This window comes from Dendropsophus ebraccatus, chromosome 14 (assembly GCF_027789765.1).
Source record: "Dendropsophus ebraccatus isolate aDenEbr1 chromosome 14, aDenEbr1.pat, whole genome shotgun sequence".
Lineage (NCBI taxonomy): Eukaryota > Metazoa > Chordata > Amphibia > Anura > Hylidae > Dendropsophus > Dendropsophus ebraccatus.
This window is the reverse complement of record NC_091467.1, coordinates 62,736,855-62,758,597: the sequence shown is the minus strand read 5'-3', so window position 1 is coordinate 62,758,597 and position 21,743 is coordinate 62,736,855. Positions and strand designations below refer to the sequence as shown.

Sequence of the window (21,743 nt, the reverse complement as noted above, 5' to 3'; positions counted from 1 at the left end):
GTACTGATACAACTGTGTATATACTGTATAGACTGTGAACAGAAAGTGGGAGTAAGGCCATATTCATACATTTATAGCGCTGCTGTCCGCAGCCGTAGATTCATAGTGATATGGGATCCAGTCCGCATATCTGACCCATATAATGACTCACCAGTATTTTTTGCAGCAGGGATCACAGCCTTTTTATGGATCCATAATTGCAGAAACTATAATACTGCTCTGTGAAAGGGGCCTTATACGCATTTCAAGCTCCCTAAAGGGCAACTCCAGCTAAATTATAGATGATTTCAAATCAACTGATGTCCAAAAGTGCCAGAACTTTGTAATTTACTTCTATTAAAAAAAATCTCATGTCTTTAAGTACTTATTAGCTGCTGTATTTTATAAACATAGACATAGATATGTAGGACATACAGCAGCTGGAAGACTGCAGATTTAGTAAAAGAAGTAACTTACAAATCTCTGGCACTTTGAGACTCCAATTGATTTGAAAGAAAACAAACTTTGTTGGAGTTACTCTTTAAAGGGGTATTGCAGGAAAAATTTACTTTTACCCTATCCAGAGGATATGGAAAAGTAGGAGACTGCAGGGGGTCTGACCTCTGTACCTCCCGTTGATTTCAATATCGGCCCCCAGCTTCCTTGTTATGAATAGAGCTGCGGGTACGGCACACGATCCGCGGCTCTATTCTTTCCTATGGAGCGATGGGAAAAGCCGAGTGCACCAGAAGAGGGCTAGACTTGGCTCATTCCGTTGCTCCATAGGAATGAATAGAGCCTCAGGTCATGCGCTCTATTCATAACAAAGAAGCTGGGGGCCGATATGGAGATATGGGGGGGGGGGGAGTACAGAGGTCTTACCACCCACGATCTCCTACTTTTCCCCTATCTTGTGGATAGGTGAAATAATCTTTTTTGTTAGGGTCCATTCACACGTACAGGATCGGCAGCAGATTTGCTTTGAGGCTGCGTTCACACTACATATATTTCAGTCAGTATTGCAACCAAAACCAGGAGTGGATTAAAAACACAGAAAGGATCTGTTCACACAATGATGAAATTGAGTGGATGGCCGCCATATAAAAGTAAATAACGGCCATTATTTCAATATAACAGCCGTTGTTCTAAAATAACAGCAAATATTTGCCATTAAATGGCGGCCATCCACTCAATTTCATCATTGTGTGAACAGATCCTTTCTGTGTTTTTAATCCACTCCTGGTTTTGGTTGCAATACTGACTGAAATTTACTGACTGAAATATACATATACTGACTGAAATATACGTAGTGTGAACATAGCCTATATCTGCAACTTCAAATCTGCAACCTCAAATCTGCGCCATCAAAAGTGCTGCAGATCCTGTACATGTGAATGCACCCTTAAAGCCCAAGGTTTTTCCTGTTGAGATTTTATGGACTCTATATGTAAGAAAGCTGAATTTGGGAGCCATCTATCTTTGCTTGATTTTTCTTTCCTACTAGACTATTATATTGTATTATTCACGTCACATGTCATTGTAGTGTTTGAGATCACATTTATTTTTTCCCTTTATATCACCTCCTCACAGCACAGGCGAATGTTATCATACATCCGGTACCAATGTTCCCCGGAACCATAGTGCAGGGTCATTGTTGTAACTCCGATCCCCGCCCCCCAGCGCAGTGTTTTGGGACATGCACGCAAGGGTCAAAATACCAAATTCGCGTTTTCCTGTCATCCGGATCCAGGGCTGCGGTGCCGGGGGCTTCTCGTCCGCCTCATCCAGCAGGGTTATTCCGGTTCCTGCCCGGGGCCCCGTCCCATCCTCACCCCCCAGGCCTGCACGGTGCTGGAGCAGCAGAGCTGAGTGAGTGCGGGGCTCCGGCCGGGTGTAGCTGATCTGACAGGCGTGCGGCTGCCGGCTCCTATATGACCGTCCTGTCCTTATATACATGGAAGAAAGACTCAGGGAAGCAGCGGCTCTGGGAGACCTGGAAGAAGTCCAGAAGCTGCTGAGCGCAGGGGTGGACATCAACTCCCAGAATGAGATCAATGGATGGTGAGATGGGTATATACTGGGTATATAGGGGGGTATACTGGGTATAGATGTGTATACTGAGCACAGGGGTGGACATCAACTCCCAGAATGAGATCAATGGATGGTGAGATGGGTATATACTGGGTATATAGGGGGGTATACTGGGTATAGATGTGTATACTGAGCACAGGGGTGGACATCAACTCCCAGAATGAGATCAATGGATGGTGAGATGGGTATATACTGGGTATATAGGGGGGTATACTGGGTATAGATGTGTATACTGAGCACAGGGGTGGACATCAACTCCCAGAATGAGATCAATGGATGGTGAGATGGGTATATACTGGGTATATAGGGGGGTATACTGGGTATAGATGTGTATACTGAGCGCAGGGGTGGACATCAACTCCCAGAATGAGATCAATGGATGGTGAGATGGGTATATACTGGGTATATAGGGGGGTATACTGGGTATAGATGTGTATACTGAGCACAGGGGTGGACATCAACTCCCAGAATGAGATCAATGGATGGTGAGATGGGTATATACTGGGTATATAGGGGGGTATACTGGGTATAGATGTGTATACTGAGCACAGGGGTGGACATCAACTCCCAGAATGAGATCAATGGATGGTGAGATGGGTATATACTGGGTATATAGGGGGGTATACTGGGTATAGATGTGTATACTGAGCGCAGGGGTGGACATCAACTCCCAGAATGAGATCAATGGATGGTGAGATGGGTATATAGGGGGGTATACTGGGTATAGATGTGTATACTGAGCGCAGGGGTGGACATCAACTCCCAGAATGAGATCAATGGATGGTGAGATGGGTATATACTGGGTATATAGGGGGGTATACTGGGTATAGATGTGTATACTGAGCGCAGGGGTGGACATCAACTCCCAGAATGAGATCAATGGATGGTGAGATGGGTATATACTGGGTATATAGGGGGGTATACTGAGCGCAGGGGTGGACATCAACTCCCAAAATGAGATCAATGGATGGTGAGATGGGTATATACTGGGTATACTGGGTATAGATGTGTATACTGAGCGCAGGGGTGGACATCAACTCCCAAAATGAGATCAATGGATGGTGAGATGGGTATATACTGGGTATACTGGGTATAGATGTGTATACTGAGCGCAGGGGTGGACATCAACTCCCAGAATGACATCAATGGATGGTGAGATGGGTATATACTGGGTATAGATTATACTAGGTATACTGGATATAGCTGTGTATACTGAGTGAAGGGGTGGACAGCAACTCCCAGAATAAGATCAATGGATGGTGAGATGGGTATATACTGGGTATACTGGATATAGCTGTGTGTACTGAGCGCAGGGGTGGACATCAACTCCCAGAATGAGATCAATGGATGGTGAGATGGGTATATATTATACTGGGTATAGATGTGTATACTGAGCGCAGGGGTGGACATCAACTCCCAGAATGAGATCAATGGATGGTGAGATGGGTATATGGGTATGTATTATACTGGGTATATAGGGGTATGTACTGGGTATACTGGATATAGATGTGTATACTGAGCGCAGGGGTGGACGTCAACTTCCAGAATGAGATCAATGGATGGTGAGATGGGTATATGAGTATATATTATACTGGGTATATAGGGGTATGTACTGGGTATACTGGATATAGATGTGTATACTGAGCGCAGGGGTGGACATCAACTCCCAGAATGAGATCAATGGATGGTGAGATGGGTATATGGGTATAGATTATACTGGATATAGATGTGTATACTGAGCGAAGGGGTGGACATCAACTCCCAGAATGAGATCAATGGATGGTGAGAGGCAGAGGGAGATGTGTGTATATTATACTGGGTATATATGGGTATACATGGGATGTGGCTGTATATACTGGGTATAGATTATACTGGGTATACTGGATATAGATGTGTATGCTGAGCGCAGGGGTGGACGTCAACTCCCAGAATGAGATCAATGGATGGTGAGATGGGTATAGATTATACTGGGTATACACGGGATGTAGCTGTATATACTGGCTATAGATGTGTACCGGTTGTATACTGGGTATAAATGTCTATACTGGGTATAGATGGGTATATTGTGTATATATGTGTATACATGGGATGTAGCTGTATATACTGGATATAGATGTGTATACTCAGTATATATGGGTATACACGGGATGTAGCTGTATATACTGGGTATAGATTGGTATACTGGATACAGATGTATATACTGGGTATAAATGTGTATACTGGGTATAAATGTGTATAGATGGGTATACCGGGTATATACTGGATAAAGATGTGTATACTGGGTATAGATGTGTATACCGGGTATTTACTGGCTATAGATGTGTATACCGGGTATATACTGGCTATAGATGTGTATACCGGGTATATACTGGCTATAGATGTGTATACCGGGTATATACTGGCTATAGATGTGTATACTGGCTATAGATGTGTATACCGGGTATATACTGGCTATAGAGGGGCATATACTAGATATAGATGTATATACTGGATATAGCTGTGTATACTGGATATAGAGAGGTATGCTTGGTATATACTGGATATATACATGTGAATTCTGGGTATATACTGGATATAGATGGGTATACATAAATGGTATAGATGGTATACTTGGATATAGAGGGGTATACTGGGTATATACTTGGATATAGAGGGGTATACATATACTGGATATAGATTGCAGTGTACTATAATCTGGCACCTGGCCTTGTGCAGCCTTCCACACCCCCTTGCACCTTGGGCCAATGGTCGCCATTGCAGCTGTCTGACACCTCATAGTTACCCCTGCAGATGATAATTACCGTGTAATGGGCCAGAAGTTTTCTGATGTCCATTTGTGAATTTGCCCCACATCATTCAATTTTGCACAGGTTTGGAGTACTTGCCCTTCCGTTCACCTCCTGTGTATGTTGTGTCACCTCCAGGACCTGTCTCCACTGGGCTTGTAAGAGGAATCATCTACGTGTGGTCACCTACCTGCTAGAGGCCGGGGCCGACAGAGACATCTTCACCAGCAAAGGGGAGAGAGCTGCCCAGCTGACCTCTAGAAAAGAGATCAAGAGAGCCCTGGGGGGTAAGTACAGCAATACCCCGTAATCAGGTGTAGATACACACAGCCCAGAGAGAAGTGTTGGCCCCAGCAGCACAGAGGATGTTAGGAGAGGAGTGTGCTGATCTTATAGGGGAGGTCACAGGGTGAGAGTTACATAGAGGAAGGTGCAGGGTCCCAGCAGCACAGAGGATGTCAGGAGAGGATTGTGCTGATCTTATAGGGGAGGTCACAGGGTGAGAGTTACATAGAGGAAGGAGCAGGGTCCCAGCAGCACAGAGGATGTCAGGAGAGGATTGTGCTGATCTTATAGGGGAGGTCACAGGGTGAGAGTTACATAGAGAAGGAGCAGGGTCCCAACAGCACAGAGTATTTCCAGACATCATATTGAGGTGTTTCAGTTCTTCACTGTTGCAGCAATCTCTACTTGCTGTCATTGAATTATTTGGGTGACGTTCCTCTGCTGGCCTCACTTCTCACTGTTATGGTCCGGATGGGTTTTCTCCTTCTCAGTATAGCCAAGAATGTTCAGTTTGACAGCGAGCAGAAGTGTTTTCTATAGTGAGGACTGGAAACCGAGTGAAGTTAGAGCCCAGTGGTTGAGGCTTGATTTCCCGACTCTTCACTTCTTTATCACTTCCCTCTGATCTGATTATTATTCTTTTTTTGTAGTTGAAGACTTAGAACCTGACGATGTTAAAGCCGAGTCTGAATTAGCGTTTATTCCAAATTATCTGGCGACCCCACAACTTCCTTTCACTTACACCCGAGAAATCAGCAAACAAGAGAATAGCGCCCCCTGCATTGAGAACGGAACCTCCCACTCCACACCACCGCCTCCTCCCCCACCAGCCCCCACTGCTAGTTTTCCGCTGCTGAACAATGGGGTGGAGAACATTCACATCACTACCTCAGTGAAGAAGGAAGACAAGTTCCCGGCCTTGTTCTATAACGGAGAAGTGCAGATCCCGCCAGAATGTACGCCGCACCCACCGGTACAGAGCGGCCCTGTCTCTCAGAACCGCAGCATGTATTCCCCCGTCCCCTCTAATCTACCACATGGGGGCGCCCATGGTGGACCTATGCAAGTGTTTCAGCCCTTCTTCTTTACTGGAGCCTTCCCATCCAATATGAAAGGTGAGTATACATTCTTTGAGTACATGAGTGAACATACTTGTGTATTAATGCTTAACCAGATTTTTGGTTGGAATCAGTGAATTAAATCTTCGCTTTTCACCATTATAGAAAATCTAAGAAAGAAAGATGATAGAGGACAGATGGACGTCATTAATGATGGATTTGTATTTGTCTCATTGTCCCACAGAATTAGTCCTAAAAGTGAGAATTCAGACTAGTTCCCCAGGGGACAATGATTTCATTGAAGTGGAAATGGACCGAGAGGAACTGACCTACCGAGAACTCCTGCGAGTCTGCTGCTACGAGCTGGGGGTCAGCCCTGACAGCGTGGAGAAGATCCGGAAACTGCCCAACACCATGCTCAGGAAGGTACGGGATGTGCCCACTGTACAGGGACACTGTACATGTCCATGTCATAGATTTGTCTGGAAAACCCCTTTAAGGCCCCAGAATTAGGGTCTTATTACACGGGCCGATGAAGGCCCTATCAATATTGTAAATGAGCGCCGATCTGCTAGATCGGTGCTTGTTTACTGGTTCTATTACACGGCTCGTTTAGCAAGGGCTGCATGGACATTGTTAGTGATGTCCGTGCAGCTCTTTCCTAAACAGTTAATACTTTTCCTGTCCAAGTTCCCAGTGTTCTCCTGCGCTCTGCATGCGTCCCGGCACCACACACTGATTCAGAGCGGCCTCTATAAACTAACCAGCTTCTCAGCCAATCACTGGCCAGGATGCATACAGAGCGCAGGGGAACACCGAGAACGTGGACAGGTAAAGTATTAACTGTTTGTTTGGTCCTCAACCGTCGGCTGTGCATCGGTATTACACGTAGCGATGTGCGATTGTCGGCTGATGATTTTAGGTCTGGACCTATAGAAATGAACAGCTGACGATCGTTTAATCGGCTGATCGTTGTCTCTATTACATGGAGCGATTATCACTCAGTGTAATATAGGGCCCTTATGCGCCAAGCAGATGATTTATTCTAGAGGTTTCTTCTAGTTTTAATGCATTACAGAATTCGGTTAGTGACAGTATATTAGCGGAGTACTTAGATGGTATAATCCATTACATATATTACATCATTCTAATGGACACAGTGTAAATGTTCTTATCTCATTTGACTTTAGGACAAAGATGTGGCCCGGCTGCAGGACTTCCAGGAGCTGGAGCTGGTACTCAAACACGACCACAGTCTCTTCAGGACCTCAACGTCACTGACCGACAGACCCTGCTTCAACAAGAAGGCCTCGCAGCTTACCTACTGACATTGAGCCCACAACACAGCGCTGCCACTAACCTACTGACAGCAAGTGGAGCTATACAGCCATAGTGAACCTCAAGGCACCCAGCTTCTGGGTGTGTCTAACCGTCTGTAGGTCCGCTGCATGGCTCCAACTAATCTTCACAAGCACAGACTACACTAGATAACAAAAAATATTTTTACTAATTTATTTGGAAAAAAAAAAAAATATATATATATATGAATTTCCCCCAAATGAAAGGACCCCTCCCCTCCCCCCAGGTTATATATTTTAGGTATTTTATGATTTTTTTTATTTATTTTTTTTAAACATGAGATCCAGGGTAGGCCTGTGCCACAGCAGCTGTTGTGGTGCATTGGCTGGGCTAAGCTGAGAGTTGTAGTTCTCCAGGTCCGATGTGTCAGCTCTGCAGTAAATACACTAATGCAAGGTTTCCTATAGGAGAATGTGCAGCTGCTGCCATGGACCGGGAACCATCATTTACCACCATCTTGACTGTTAACTGCCCGACTTTTTGCCCCTGCTATAGACGTGCAATAAACCCTTAACCCAAATGCCTGATATGTGAAACCAACACATACCTGGAGGAAGGGACCACCAGCTAAAGAATATGAGATTCCCAGAAACAGCCAAGTGTGGGGGATGGGTCAGGTTGAGGTTATATTTGGATGGTGATTCTGGTTGGAAATCTTTATCCCCTTTTCAGATGGAATCTGTTGTCTGAAAGGACCAGTATTAATCTAATCTTACCTGTAAGGAACAGTATTACATCAGTTGTCACTTCCCTGCCCCCATCTCATGATACAGTTTACATGAAATCTGAGGGATGATGGGAGGGAAAAGGTAGCAATGACTGGATTGACCCATTAATAATCTCTAACCTCCAGACCCTGCCCCCACAGAACTTATTATAGGTACCTAGCATAGAGAAGAGTGTTAGTCTCACCCCCAGGGGTGCTTATAAAGCAGATGGCAGTATTGTGCTTTTCCCAATAAAACATATACAGTCATTTGTCCGGGACTGAATTATCAAATATTCTGAACCAGCAGACATCACCATCCACTCGGCTTCTGGAGATCACGGTCCCGGTGGCCATGTTATCCTGATGTGCCATGTTGTCAGGATTCTTGCACCATAAAGGACACTGGCTGTGACACCATTGTGTGTGACTTGCCATAGATTTGGCTCTATAATGTTATACCGTTTGTGCTCCAGTATTGACATGGGCCCGTTCTGTCTTTGGTAATCCTTTCACCCCTGCTGCAGCGCCATCAGGTGTCCAGGTTCTAAAGAGGCAAGCTAATGCCCCTCCTCTCCAGGACAGGGGCCCGTTCTCCAGAGATCCCTAGCATTGTCCTTTACTGATGTGCAGGTCCTTCCTGAGATGACCTATGAGGACTTTGTGTAGACTGGACAGCTATCTGGGTCAAAACCCTGATGGAGTTTTCCTTGTGTGGGACCCCCGACCGGGTCCTCAGCCTCTGTCTTCCTCTAGCAAGTCCTAGTAACCTACAGAACCGCTGCTTTCTCTAATTCTCAAGAACTTTGATGGAATTTAGTTGAGTATTTGTTTACAAATAAAGCTCTACAATATTACGTGACCTGCAGGGGGTGTTTGCTGGGCGGTGTACACAAGGGTCTCCTGGTATTATATGTGATCTGCAGGTGTTGTGTGCCAGAGGGGGGTACATGAGAATCCTCTGCCATTATATACCAATCTGCTATAACATTAAAACCTCTGCTGAAGTGATGTGTAGGCACCGGGGTCAGTACCAACCAAAAGTGTCACAAGGAAGGACAACCTGACTCTGGGTCATGAAGGCCAAAGTCTCATTGATGTGGGTAGGGGTGAAAGCCAGCCTATCTAGTCTGATCCTATGGAAGAGCTACTGTAGATTAAACTGCTGAAAAATACTGCAATTATAGAAAAGTCAGATTACAGGTGGACGTGGTCGCTTGCTGTGTATGATTCCCATAGACCTGTCAGATTCTCATGTGACCCTTATCCACCCGATCGTGTTCTCCATCATGTGGACAGCTAGATGCATGTACCTCACTTACCTGAGAAACAGGATAAGACCAGGATGCACTATGGGAAGGAGACAAGATGGTGGGGATGGTGTGTTGGGTAACCTTCTGCAGGAGACCTTGTGTCCTGGCATCATGTGGATGTTAATGTGACTCGTACCACTTACCTGTGAGTTCTGCTGCCCCTTCATGAGTCTTGTTACCCCTACCACGCACCCTGAGAGTCCTGCTGCCCTTACGAAAAGAGTCTATAGGGTGCTGACCTCACTCTAAAGGCCCTATTCCACGGAACGATTATCGTTCGTATTCGGCCGCTACGGACGATAATCGTCCGGTGGAATAGAGTGCAACGATCAGCTGATCGTTGCAGTTGCTTGTTTTTCAACATGTTGAAAAACAAGCGACTGATATAGCAGCGATCTGCTGCCATCGCTCCGTTGAATAGGAGCATCGGCAGCAGACGCTGCTGTATCCTATGGGCTGCCCGGACGATCAGCGATCCCCCGGGCAGCCCCCCCGCAGCTCCCCGCCGCCCCTCCCGCACTCACCCGCTCGCTGCAGCCGCGTTGAATAGCGGCGGCAGCGAGTGGGGAACAAGGAGCAAACGAGTGCTGAGAGTGCTCGTTTGCTCCTCTAAACGACCTGTGGAATAGGGGCATTAGGGCCCTATTCCACAGGACGATTATCGTTTGTATAATCGTTAACGATTAACGATCTCAAAGACCGCTATTGCGAAAGACCTGAAAACGTTCACTCATTTCCATGGAACGATAATCGTTACTTACGATCGTAATTGCGATCGTTTTTCTTCGCTATTTATTCGCTATTGCGTTCGTATCTATTGCAAACAACCAAACAATGTCTTATTCAATGCAAACGTTTTGCAAACGTTTTGCGAACGAACAACGATAAAAATAGGTCCAGGTCTTATAAAGTGATCAACGATTTCTCGTTTGGTCGTTAATCGTTAACTGCATTTCAACCAAACAATTATCGTTTAGATTCGAACGATTTAACGATAATCTGAACGATAATCGTCCGGTGGAATAGGGCCCTTACTTATAGCCTGAATCCTGTTGCCTATTCATCTGATTAATCCAGAGAGTTCCACTAACTCCTGCAACCTCACTGACTGAACCTGTGAATCTTCTGGACCCCCGTGCCCTAACTGATTAAGCCTGTGAGTCCTGCTGACTTCTACACCCTCACTGATGGAGCCAGTGAATCACACACACACACAACCTCACTGATGGAGCCAGTGAATCCCACACAGACACACACACAACCTCACTGATGGAGCCAGTGAATCCCCCCCCCCCCAACAGACACACACACAACCTCACTGGTGGAGCCAGTGAATCCCACACACACACACACACACACACAACCTCATTGATGGAGCCAGTGAATCCCACACACACACACACAACCTCACTGATGGAGCCAGTGAATCCCACACACACACACACACACACACACACAACCTCACTGATGGAGCCAGTGAATCCCACACACACACACACAACCTCACTGATGAAGCCAGTGAATCCCCCCCCAACACACAACCTCACTGATGGAGCCAGTGAATCCCCCACACACACACACAACCTCACTGATGAAGCCAGTGAATCCCCCCCAACACACAACCTCACTGATGAAGCCAGTGAATCCCCCCCAACACACAACCTCACTGATGGAGCCAGTGAATCCCACACACACACACACACACAACCTCACTGATGGAGCCAGTGAATCCCCCCCAACACACACACACAACCTCACTGATGGAGCCAGTTGTTGTTCCTCACATGGCATTGTCTTCAGTCCTAATTAAGTCCAAGACCTTCATCGCCCTCACAGTGAGTCCACCGGGTCGGCGTAATAAGCTGACCATCTAATCTGTATGGGGCTTATTGCACATATTGGAAAAGAGAAGGATCAGCCTTATCCTTATCTCCTGAGATAACAGGCCGCTGGAGGTGTCAGGCAGCAACCCTCAACATCAACAAGAACATTTGACTGTATGCATGGGGGATGAAGAGAGAGAGCTACTGGCTAAGGGTACTATTACATGGCCCGATAATAACTAAACGAGCGCCAATCTGCTAGATCGGCGCTTGTTTACTGGGCCTATTACACGGCTTGAAAATCGTTTAACTAGAGCTGCATGGACATTGTTACCAATGTCCTTGCAGCCCTTGCTTAAACTTCATACATCACCTATCCATGGTCCAGGGCTCCTCTTGCGGTCCGCTTCTCCCTGGGTCCCGCGTGCTACAGCTTCAGAGCTGTCTTAGCTGACAGGCCGCTCAGCAAATCACTGGCCGCGGCGGTCCCGGCTGCTCTGAAGCACTTTGCAAATCATCAGCCGCCGGACGCACACTTCTATTACACGTAGTGATGCGTGGTCGGTGTCCGACAATTATAGGTCCACACCTATATCAACGATCAGCCAATGATCGTTGTCATCGGCTGATCATTGTGTTTATTACATGGAATGATAATTGGCCGGATAAACTTCTGGCTTTTCTGCAAGCAGGTAAATGTGGCCTTGGGGGTTGGCACCAAGTTATCTCACCAGTGGACCTTATATGACTTCCATTTGCACCAGAGCCCATGTAATGGATTCACAATCGATTACGCTTCCTAAGCTGGATTCACACACTGTTTTGTGCTTTTTGTCTATACTGAACGGCTGGCAAAATTGCCTTTTATTATAATATATTTAGCCGTGTGTGAATGCTGCCTAGCTGCAAAGACATCTGTGAGGTTCATTTGACATGGTGTTATGCCGTTCCCTTCAGTCTCTGAGCAGTGTATTTTGTCTGTGTGTTTCCTATGCCCGGGGGTTGCAGTCTGTGGCCTTCATGGTATTGTTGTGACTTCTGTTTCTGGCAGCGATCCAGAGAAGACATTTCATTCACAACCTCTCTCCCCTCCCCCCGGGTAAAGTCCATGGAGCAACCGTAGCTAATTGCTAAAGATCAGCGATAGAATGTGCTGAAAGATAAGGAGCCGATTAGTTTCTGCAAACAGAGACAAGTTTAAGGTTTTTTGTACCTGAAAGTGAGAAGGTTAAAGGCCCTTCTATAGAATTCATAGGAGGAGCCAATATACATCAGAATGACTCTGCAGTATATGCTGAGGCTTAGAAGCTCTAAACACTCCCCTGACTTCCTTCAAGTTGTATATTAGAAGGCTTCAGGTCTCCTGAAGGTCTGCCAGTTGTTCCCTGTCTCCGCCATGGTTGCCATTGACAAGATGTATGGAGTTTCGCTCCTGACTTGTGTCCTGCTGCTTCTCACCTGTGCACAAGCCGGGAAGATCCTTGTGGTACCTGTAGAAGGAAGCCATTGGATTAATATTAAAATCCTTATGATGGAGCTGGTAGAGAGAGAACACGAGCTGACTGTTCTTAGGCCTTCAACCAGTCTGTACATTGAAGAGACGTCTGAGGACTTCAAGGTGTTGACTGTACCGATGTCTGTACAACAAACAGTGAGCAAGAAGGAATTTGAGGACTATGCCATGAACTGGATTTTCCAACAAGCTTTCACCAAGCATGAGTCGCCTTTCAGCCTGGCGTGGGAGTTCATCCAGGCCCTACAGACAGGCACACAGATGGCCACCGTGGCCATTGGAGCTTTATTTGAAAATCAGGAGATTCTGGAAAGTCTTAGGAACAGTGAGTTTGATCTGATCCTAGCTGATCCCTTTACGGTCTCGGGAGTGATGCTAGCGCATTACTTGAAGCTTCCCATTGTATTTTTTGGAAGGTGGATGCCTACAGAAGACATGCATTTTGCTATTGCACCATCTCCGCTCTCCTATGTGCCTGTTATAAACTCCAGGGTAAAAGACAGAATGGTTTTCTTGGAAAGGGTACAAAATGTTCTGCTTTATTTCCTGTACCAGGCGGCCAGCCATCTCATGATATACCCGGTCTATGACAAACTTATTCAGCGTTACCTGAATACTGACAATAGCGTGTTTGAGATGTACAAGAAGGCTGACATCTACCTGATGAAAGTCGACTTCGTGTTTGAGTTTCCACGGCCAACTATGCCCAATGCTGTGTATATTGGTGGCTTCCAGTGCAAAGCCCCCAAGCCTCTTGTCCAAGAAATCCAAGAGTTCATGGACGATTCTGAGCACGGCATAGTGGTCTTCTCCTTGGGAACCATTGTGAAGACCCTGCCACTTCACATAGCCAGGGAGATTGCAGCTGGTTTGGCTAAACTGAAGGAGAGAGTTATCTGGCGTTACTCTGGAGAACCTCTGGACACCCTGGGGAATAACACCAAGACTGTTGACTGGCTTCCGCAGAATGATCTTCTCAGTCACCCTAAGACCAAGGCTTTCCTAGCACATGGTGGGGAGAATGGCGTCTATGAGGCTATTTGCCATGGTGTCCCCATAGTAGGGTTCCCGCTTTTTGGTGACCAGTATGAAAATATCCTTCGATTGAACTCCAAAGGGGCTGCTATCCTACTGGAGAACACCAAAGATGTCACTGCCCAGGATATATTCAGTGCTGTACGTTTGGTTATTGATGACCCTTCCTACAGCCAGGCCATGAAGCAGCTCTCTAATCTGCACCATGACGTTCCTGTTCCACCAAGGGACCTTGCTGTGTTTTGGACGGAGTTTGTCATGCGCCATGGAGGAGCAGGTCATCTGCGGGCAGCCGGCCACGACCTGTCATGGTACCAGTATTATCTCCTTGATGTTATGGCTGTTCTTTTTACGGGATTGTGCCTGTGTGTTTATCTAGTGTACAAAGTCCTTCGAGCTGTGCTGAGAGTCTGCTGCGGAAAGAAGCAGAGGACGAAGCAGAAAAGATCATGAGGTTAATATCCAGAGTGTTAATATGAACTGTACGGATGGATTTACACATGGTTTATTGGGTTCCAGATAAGGCTGGAAAAACACTGGGGCTACGGAGCGGTAGTGTGCCGTACCACAAATTGCTGCAGTATGGGCAGTTAACAGGTGAAGTGTATAGTGCAATAGGTGTGTATTTGCAGCGTTTTGTAATAAATCCGATGCGGTTCTTGGCCACTTGGCACACTACAGCCCCTGACTGAAACGTGGGAACACAGCCTTAACGCAGTATCACGTCGTACCTCCCAACTTATGCTGGAAGGAAAGAGGGACATTCACAGCAATGTGCCACTCCCCCCATAGCCACATCCACTCACAGGGGGCGTCTTCTGATTAGATTTGCTTCTCTTTTCCTCTCCATCTGGCTTGGCCATCATGAGGACTACTCCTGGCAACGTCTTGTCAAACATTTTAGGCTTTTTTCTTTTGCACCATCCTGACCTTCTATAAAAAGTCCACATCTGTATTGCTTCACACTGTAACAGTGCTCACTCTGTGTCTCTATTTAGTGTTTAGGCCCAATGTGGACCCTTAAAAAGTACTCTATACCCTTGTATAGTAGTTAAGCCATATCTGTGCCTCCATATAGTAGTTAGACCCCCTGTCCTCCCCATATAGTAGTTAAGCCCCTCTATCTCCCATACCGCAGGTAGGACCCTCTGTCTCCATATAATAGTTGGGGCCCTCTGTGCTATATATAGTCCATATATAGTAGTTAGACCGCTCTTTCTCCATATGGCACTTGGATGTCTATTTATGTGTGGACACATTACATGTCTTTCTAGTAATGATAAGTTGGACAGTTGAGCATTTGTTATTTTATAGACTAATCACTACTGCCTTATTAGATGATGCGTGTATGTATTTTATGAAGGATTCCAACACATGTAGTAGCAACAGGTTTAATCATTCATGGTGGAGGTTGTTGGACATTTAATAAACGACTAATTATCATTCTGTAGGCTTCTATTGGCATATTTTTCAGTAAATCACCCTGGTATTAACCCTCCACCCCCATATAAGCCTTATCCCCTGGTAGTAAACACCCCCCCTCCCAAAATATAAGCCTTATCCCCTGGTAGTAACCCCCCTGGTGATCAGGTAACTATAGTAATAGCGCCCCCATATGGTGATCAGGTAACTATAGTAATAGCGCCCCCATATGGTGATCAGGTAACTGTAGTAATAGCGCCCCCATATGGTGATTAGATAACTGTAGTAATAGCGCCCCCATATGGTGATTAGATAACTGTAGTAATAGCGCCCCCATATGGTGATTAGATAACTGTAGTAATAGTGCCCCCATATGGTGATCAGGTGACTGTAATAATAGTGCCCCCATATGGTCATCAGGTGACTGTAGTAATAGCGCACCCATATGGTGATCAGGTGACTGTAGTAATAGTGCCCCCATATGGTGATCAGGGAACTGTAATAATAGTGCCCTCATATGGTGATCAGATAACTGTAGTAATAGCGCCCCCATATGGTGATCAGGGAACTGTAGTAATAGCGCCCCCATATGGTGATCAGGTAACTGTAGTAATAGCGCCCTCATATGGTGATCAGATAACTGTAGTAATAGCGCCCCCATATGGTGATCAGGTAACTATAGTAATAGCGCCCCCATATCGTGATCAGGTAACTGTAGTATTAGCGCCCCCATATGGTGATCAGATAACTGTAGTATTAGCGCCCCCATATGGTGATCAGATAACTGTAGTAATAGCGCCCCCATATGGTGTTCAGGTAACTGTGGTAATAGTGCCCCCATATGGTGATCAGGTGACTGTAGTAATAGCGCCCCCATATGGTAATCAGGTGACTGTAGTAATAGTGCCCCCATATGGTGATCAAGTAACTGTAGTAATAGCGCCCCCATATGGTGATCAGGGAACTGTAGTAATAGCGCCCCCATATGGTGATCAGGTGACTGTAGTAGCATTATGATACTTGTAGTTCTCCAGCAGCTGTATACTGATCACCTCTAGTAAATACACTACACCCGGGATATTCAGTTTGGCAGTGCATGATGGGAGTTGACGCCAGCAGTTTGGGGATTTCTCTAAAGGATCTGCGGCTGCGCGAAACAGAGGGACGCTAATAAATACGTTCTCATCATGTGACTGTCGTCCTTCCAATCACAACTCCCTGTTCCAAGCAAGAATAGAAGCTGCACTGTGATTGGCTGCCACCTCTGGCTGCTGATTGGCTGTACTGTGCAGCGTTGCCTAGCACGCCGGCGGTTTGGTTTGTGTTGTGCCGGTGGATCGGTTCTCTGCCTCCTCATGGCTTCCGGTGACCTGAGGGATGAGCTGATCTGCGGCATCTGCCTGAACCTGTACAGACGGCCGGTGACGCTGAGGTGCGGGCACAGCTTCTGCTGGGGGTGTATAGAGCGCGCGCTGGACAGCCAGGAGAAGAGCGCCGTGTACACCTGCCCCAGCTGCAGGAAGCGCTTCTCCACCAGACCGGTGCTGCAGAAGAACGTGGCGCTCAGCGGCATATCGGAGCGCTGCCTGTTCCCTCCCCGGGAGAAGCGCCGCCGGCTGAGCTTCTGCAGCTACTGCCTCCAGGCCCCGGTGCCCGCTGTCCGCCACTGCCTGCTGTGTGAGGCCTCCCTGTGTGACGACCACCTGAGGGTCCACAGCAAGAGCCCCGAGCATGCGCTGTGCGAGCCCAGCCCCTTCAAGAGGCTCCATGCCTGCCCCAGCCACAGGCAGCAGCTGGAGTATTACTGCCCCCAGGAGGCCACCTGCCTGTGCTCCACCTGTGCTGAGGAGCACCGGGGCCACCAGCTGGAGCCACTGCCGGAGGCGGCCAAGAAGAAGAAGGAGAAGCTGAGAAAGCTGCTGGAGAAGCTGAGCTCCGAGCACCGGGCCATCAGGGAGAAGATCCTGGGGCTCAGGCGGCAGGAGGAAGCCCTGGACTATGACGCCAAAGCCGCTTCCAGTAGGATCGTGTCCCTGCTCCAGGACCTCCGGCAGCAGATGGACGACCTGGAGAAGCACATCAAGGAGGAGATTAACTCGAAGAAACAGCAGGTGTCCACCGCCCTGACGAAAAGCGTGGAGCACCTGGAGGGGCAAAGCAAGGAGCTCTCAAAGAAGATGTTCCTTATCAGGGACCTGAGAGCCACCAAAGACCCTGTAACCGTCCTGACACACTGGAAGATGGACAGTGAGGACTTAAGTGACATTGGGGATTTTAAGCGAGACAGTGATGACAGTTCATCGGATACTGACGATAGCGAACTAGAGAGTGAGGATAGTGTGCAAGGTGCTGGGGAGAGTGTGCAAAATACTGGAGAGAGCAGTCAAGGTGCTGGGGAGAGTGCGCAGGATACTGGAGAGAGCAGGCAAGGTGCTGGGGAGAGTGCACAGGATACTGGAGAGAGCAGGCAAGGTGCTGGGGAGAGTGCGCAGGATACTGGAGAGAGCAGGCAAGGTGCTGGGGAGAGTGCACAGGACACTGGAGAGAGCAGGCAAGGTGCTGGGGAGAGTGCACAGGACACTGGAGAGAGCAGGCAAGGTGCTGGGGAGAGTGCACAGGACACTGGAGAGAGCAGGCAAGGTGCTGGGGAGAGTGCACAGGACACTGGAGAGAGCAGGCAAGGTGCTGGGGAGAGTGCACAGGACACTGGAGAGAGCAGGCAAGGTGCTGGGGAGAGTGCACAGGATAGTGGAGAGAGCAGGCAAGGTGCTGGGGAGAGTGCACAGGATAGTGGAGAGAGCATGCAAGGTGTCTCGGAAAGTGCGCAATACAGTGGAGAGAGCAGGCAAGGTGCTGTGGACAGTGCACAGGATACTGGAGAGAACAGGCAAGGTGCCGGGGAGAGTGCACAGGATAGTGGAGAGAGCATTCAAGGTGTCTCGGAAAGTGCGCAAGACACTGAAGACAATTGGCAGGGTGTCTGGGTGACTATGCAAAATGCTGAAGGGAATGTGCAAGACACTGGAGAATTTGAGGAAGACCCCGAACGCTGGGCACAAAGTTTTCGAAGGAAGAGGATAAACTCCTCAGAGAGATCTGAAGACACTAGAGTGCACAGGCGAGGTGCTGATGAGAGTGCCCAAAGCACTGCGAATAGTGAACAAGGTGCAGAGCAGAGTGCAGAAGACAATGAGCAGCTCTATGTAGAGGGAAGTCTGCATGGAGACATCTCTGAGATAATATACTGCAGCTTATCAGACATGTTGCTCAGGGTGAGCAGCTGGTTCTCTCTGGGAGCTGCGGCCAAGATCCTGCTGGACAGGGACACGGCCTCCAACAACATCAGTCTGTCCCTACACATGAAGTTTGCTTTCTGTACGGAGAAGGATCAGAACAGACCTCCTGCCCCGGGCCGCTTCCAGAGCCACCAAGTTCTAAGCTACATCAGCTTTACTTCAGGACGCCATTACTGGGATGTGGGGATTGGCGGTTACGGAAGCTGGAAGGTTGGCGTCTGTTACCCCAGTATAGAGCGCAGCGGGGATCGCTCCTACATCGGGAATAATGACCGATCCTGGTGTTTGTGTGACATGAGTGGTGACCAGATCTCCGTCATGCATAATGGAGAACAGATCCATCTACCAATGAAGATCCGCCCCAACACCATCCGTGTCTGGCTGGACTATGAGGCTGGCCGCTTGGCCTTCTATGATCTGGGTGAAGAGGACAGACATCTGTACACATTCAGCACCACCTTCACCGAGCCGCTGTATGCCGCCTTTTATGTAGGGGCAGGATGGGATTCGAGAAATTATTTAAATATTAGTAACCGAAGATGGTGACAACCATAGAGGCTGTGACCAGGAGACCACCATAGAGACTGTGACCAGGAGACCACCGCAGAGACAGGAAGTAGTAGGAGATACCTGGTGGAGACGTCGGGTTATGTTTGTACTTCCCATTTGCTCATCCGCTGGTATGGCGGACGTTGTGCTGCTTTAGGCTCTCAGGTTCTGTTTTTCCTTTAGCCCAATAATAAAGTGAAGCGTTGTGGATCAGTGTCTGCTGGATATGACGGACAGATGACCCCTATAGCAGGGGCCCTTATATGCCTGGCTGTGTATAGCATCGGTTACATTAGGATATATAGTGACATTCCAGTGATCCGGCATTCCGAACTATCAGGATGTGATCAGTGTTGGGTCTATAGCCAGGCCCATATGTTCTCCAGCCTCACAGCAACCAGCAGTGCTGGAGCATCACTCATTACCTGGTATATACCGTATACTGCAGGGGCCAGACTAATGGAATGTCACTATATGATAGGAAGCAATGCATGTATCATACTGTGTACACAGGACGGTGGTATATACACTACAGAGGGACATTGACAGTTCAGATGATGTTATACACAGACTATACAGAGGTGTTATATAGGGATGAGTAAATTTACAGTACTAGTGAAGCACTTTGCTCGGCAGTCGGCTTGTCAGGTAAATGTTACAGCTCCATATAATATGTGCAGGACTGGAGCGAACTTTCATGTATTTCACTTGCTTGATGCATGAGTATGTGGTTAACACCTCGAATCATCACATGGCAGATGGGGAGGAACGCTCGTTTGAATGAGAACCGAAATATAGGAATATGGATAAAGAAACGAGATATAGGAATATTGCAAAAGAAAATGAAAGTGAAAAGCAACTGGACATATGAGTGATAGCTTTTCAATAGTGCTATACGAGTAAAATACATGAAAGTTCACTCCAGACCTATACATATTATATGGAGCTGTTTATGGGGGACCGTGGAACCCTGGTTGGTCTGTGAAGCAGTTCACACAGTGGCAGAGTGTAGGGGTACTATAACACAAAGCAATTATCTGCTGAACTTGGCCGATAATCGCATCATGCAATAGCTCATGCTGTAAAACAATGATCAGCCGACATGCATAATATTGGCTGATCGCTGTGTTACAAAAGGAACCAAAATCCTGAGGCTGATAGTGACAGTCTGCTGTCCGTCGCATCAGACCGCTGCTACTCCCTAACTTTAGATCGTAAATGTAGTAACAGGTCCACCATACGGTGATCAGGTAAAATGTAGTAACAGCACCACCATATGGTGATCAGGTGAAATATAGTAATGGCGTCACCATGTGGTGATTAGGTATAATGTATTAATAGTGCCCCATATGGTAATCGACCAAAGAGCTTAAACAGTGAATAACCACAAGTAACTAGCCATCAGTGGACGACAAATCCCAGAATGCCAGAAATGTTCATACACGCATCTCCGACCTCCCTCTTAGAACCTACCGCCACCTGATTAACACAGCAAGATCATGTATTGTGGGGAAATCCGCAGCCTCCCAGTATCGGTTGAGGATACCAAGCGTATTGAAGACCTCACAGCACAATTGCATGACCGATCCTCTCGCTTTTTCTGCACCTGGTTCTACTGGGACCAATTCACCGATAAGGAGGAATACAAATCTCTGACTTGCTTCCTCTATGCCTTCCTTTTTTTTCTTCCCATTTCTCCTCTTCCCTCTTTGCTCCCCTTCTCCTCCTTTCTCCTCCCCCGGTTTCATGTTGTTTTGGGTGTCTGTTCTCTCCCTTTACTTCTTTTTATGAGGCCAAAACTGTTTATTGGAGTTTTGCGATGCTTCCTCCTTTCTTTTGTTATATGTTGTGCCTTTTGAAGTTTAATGGGGTTATCCAGCGCTACAAAAACATGGCCACTTTTGCGCCGCTCTTGTCTCCAGTTCAGGTGTGGTCTGCAATTAAGCTTCATTTACTTCAATGGAACTGAGTAGGGATGGTCCGAACCTGCCGAACGCTCAGCAGCAGATTCCCGCTGTCTGCCCGCTCCGTGGAGCCGGCGGATACAGCAGGAGGAATGCCTGGAAAACTGGGATACAGCCTATGGCTATGGCTGTATCCCAGTTTTCCAGACGGTCCTCCCGCCAGACAGTGGGAATCATTACCGAGGGTTCGTACGAACCCGAACCGAACTCGGTTCGGACCATCCCTAGAACCGAGTTTCAAGCCTCCCAAACTGGAGACAAGAGTGGCCGTGTTTTTGTAGCACTGGATAACCCCTTTAACTCGTACATGCTGTGTTATGTGTTTTGTGATCTGGGCCTACTTGGTGCTGTTATTTCTAATTTGAAAAAAATTATTGAATTCAGAATTTTAAAAAAAAGTTCATACACTTGTTGCTGGTGCGCACAGACAGCATGGAACATATAGTTCTCCAGGATTGTGAATTGAGTAATGTAATCCCCCCCCCCCCCCCCAGGTAGCGTGAATCAGGCGCTAAGACTACATCTACCTGATCTCTATATGGGAAAGCAATTACTATAGGTTAC

The 21,743-nt window shown here is 47.3% G+C and overlaps 2 protein-coding genes and 1 pseudogene across 2 annotated transcripts; all 3 read left to right on the top strand.

Moving 5' to 3' along the window:
• The first annotated feature begins 1,602 nt into the window (after nucleotides 1-1,602).
• Nucleotides 1,603-9,126, top strand: ANKRD40 (ankyrin repeat domain 40). Its single transcript, XM_069954029.1, has 5 exons — nucleotides 1,603-2,040; nucleotides 4,995-5,143; nucleotides 5,792-6,256; nucleotides 6,444-6,625; nucleotides 7,390-9,126. The coding sequence occupies exons 1-5, from the start codon at nucleotides 1,934-1,936 to the stop codon at nucleotides 7,525-7,527; spliced, it is 1,041 nt and encodes a 346-aa protein (XP_069810130.1). The 5' UTR covers nucleotides 1,603-1,933; the 3' UTR covers nucleotides 7,528-9,126.
• A 1,887-nt stretch (nucleotides 9,127-11,013) lies between these two features.
• Nucleotides 11,014-15,372, top strand: LOC138771664 (UDP-glucuronosyltransferase 2A2 pseudogene; annotated as a pseudogene).
• Nucleotides 15,373-16,652: 1,280 nt separating this feature from the next.
• LOC138772033 (E3 ubiquitin/ISG15 ligase TRIM25-like) lies at nucleotides 16,653-19,425 on the top strand. The gene has a single exon (XM_069952115.1). The coding sequence runs from the start codon at nucleotides 16,726-16,728 to the stop codon at nucleotides 19,210-19,212; it is 2,487 nt and encodes an 828-aa protein (XP_069808216.1). The 5' UTR covers nucleotides 16,653-16,725; the 3' UTR covers nucleotides 19,213-19,425.
• The last annotated feature ends 2,318 nt before the right edge of the window (nucleotides 19,426-21,743 follow it).

What these genes read in the sequence shown, in the direction of transcription:
- ANKRD40 (XM_069954029.1), top strand. Translation starts at nt 1,934, where the DNA reads ATGGAAGAAAGACTCAGGGAAGCAGCGGCTCTGGGAGACCTGGAAGAA. An exon ending in CTTCCCATCCAATATGAAAG is followed by an intron (nt 6,257 to 6,443) that starts GTGAGTATACAT and finishes ATTGTCCCACAG; the next exon opens with AATTAGTCCTAAAAGTGAGA. An exon ending in CCAACACCATGCTCAGGAAG is followed by an intron (nt 6,626 to 7,389) that starts GTACGGGATGTG and finishes ATTTGACTTTAG; the next exon opens with GACAAAGATGTGGCCCGGCT.
- LOC138772033 (XM_069952115.1), top strand. Translation starts at nt 16,726, where the DNA reads ATGGCTTCCGGTGACCTGAGGGATGAGCTGATCTGCGGCATCTGCCTG.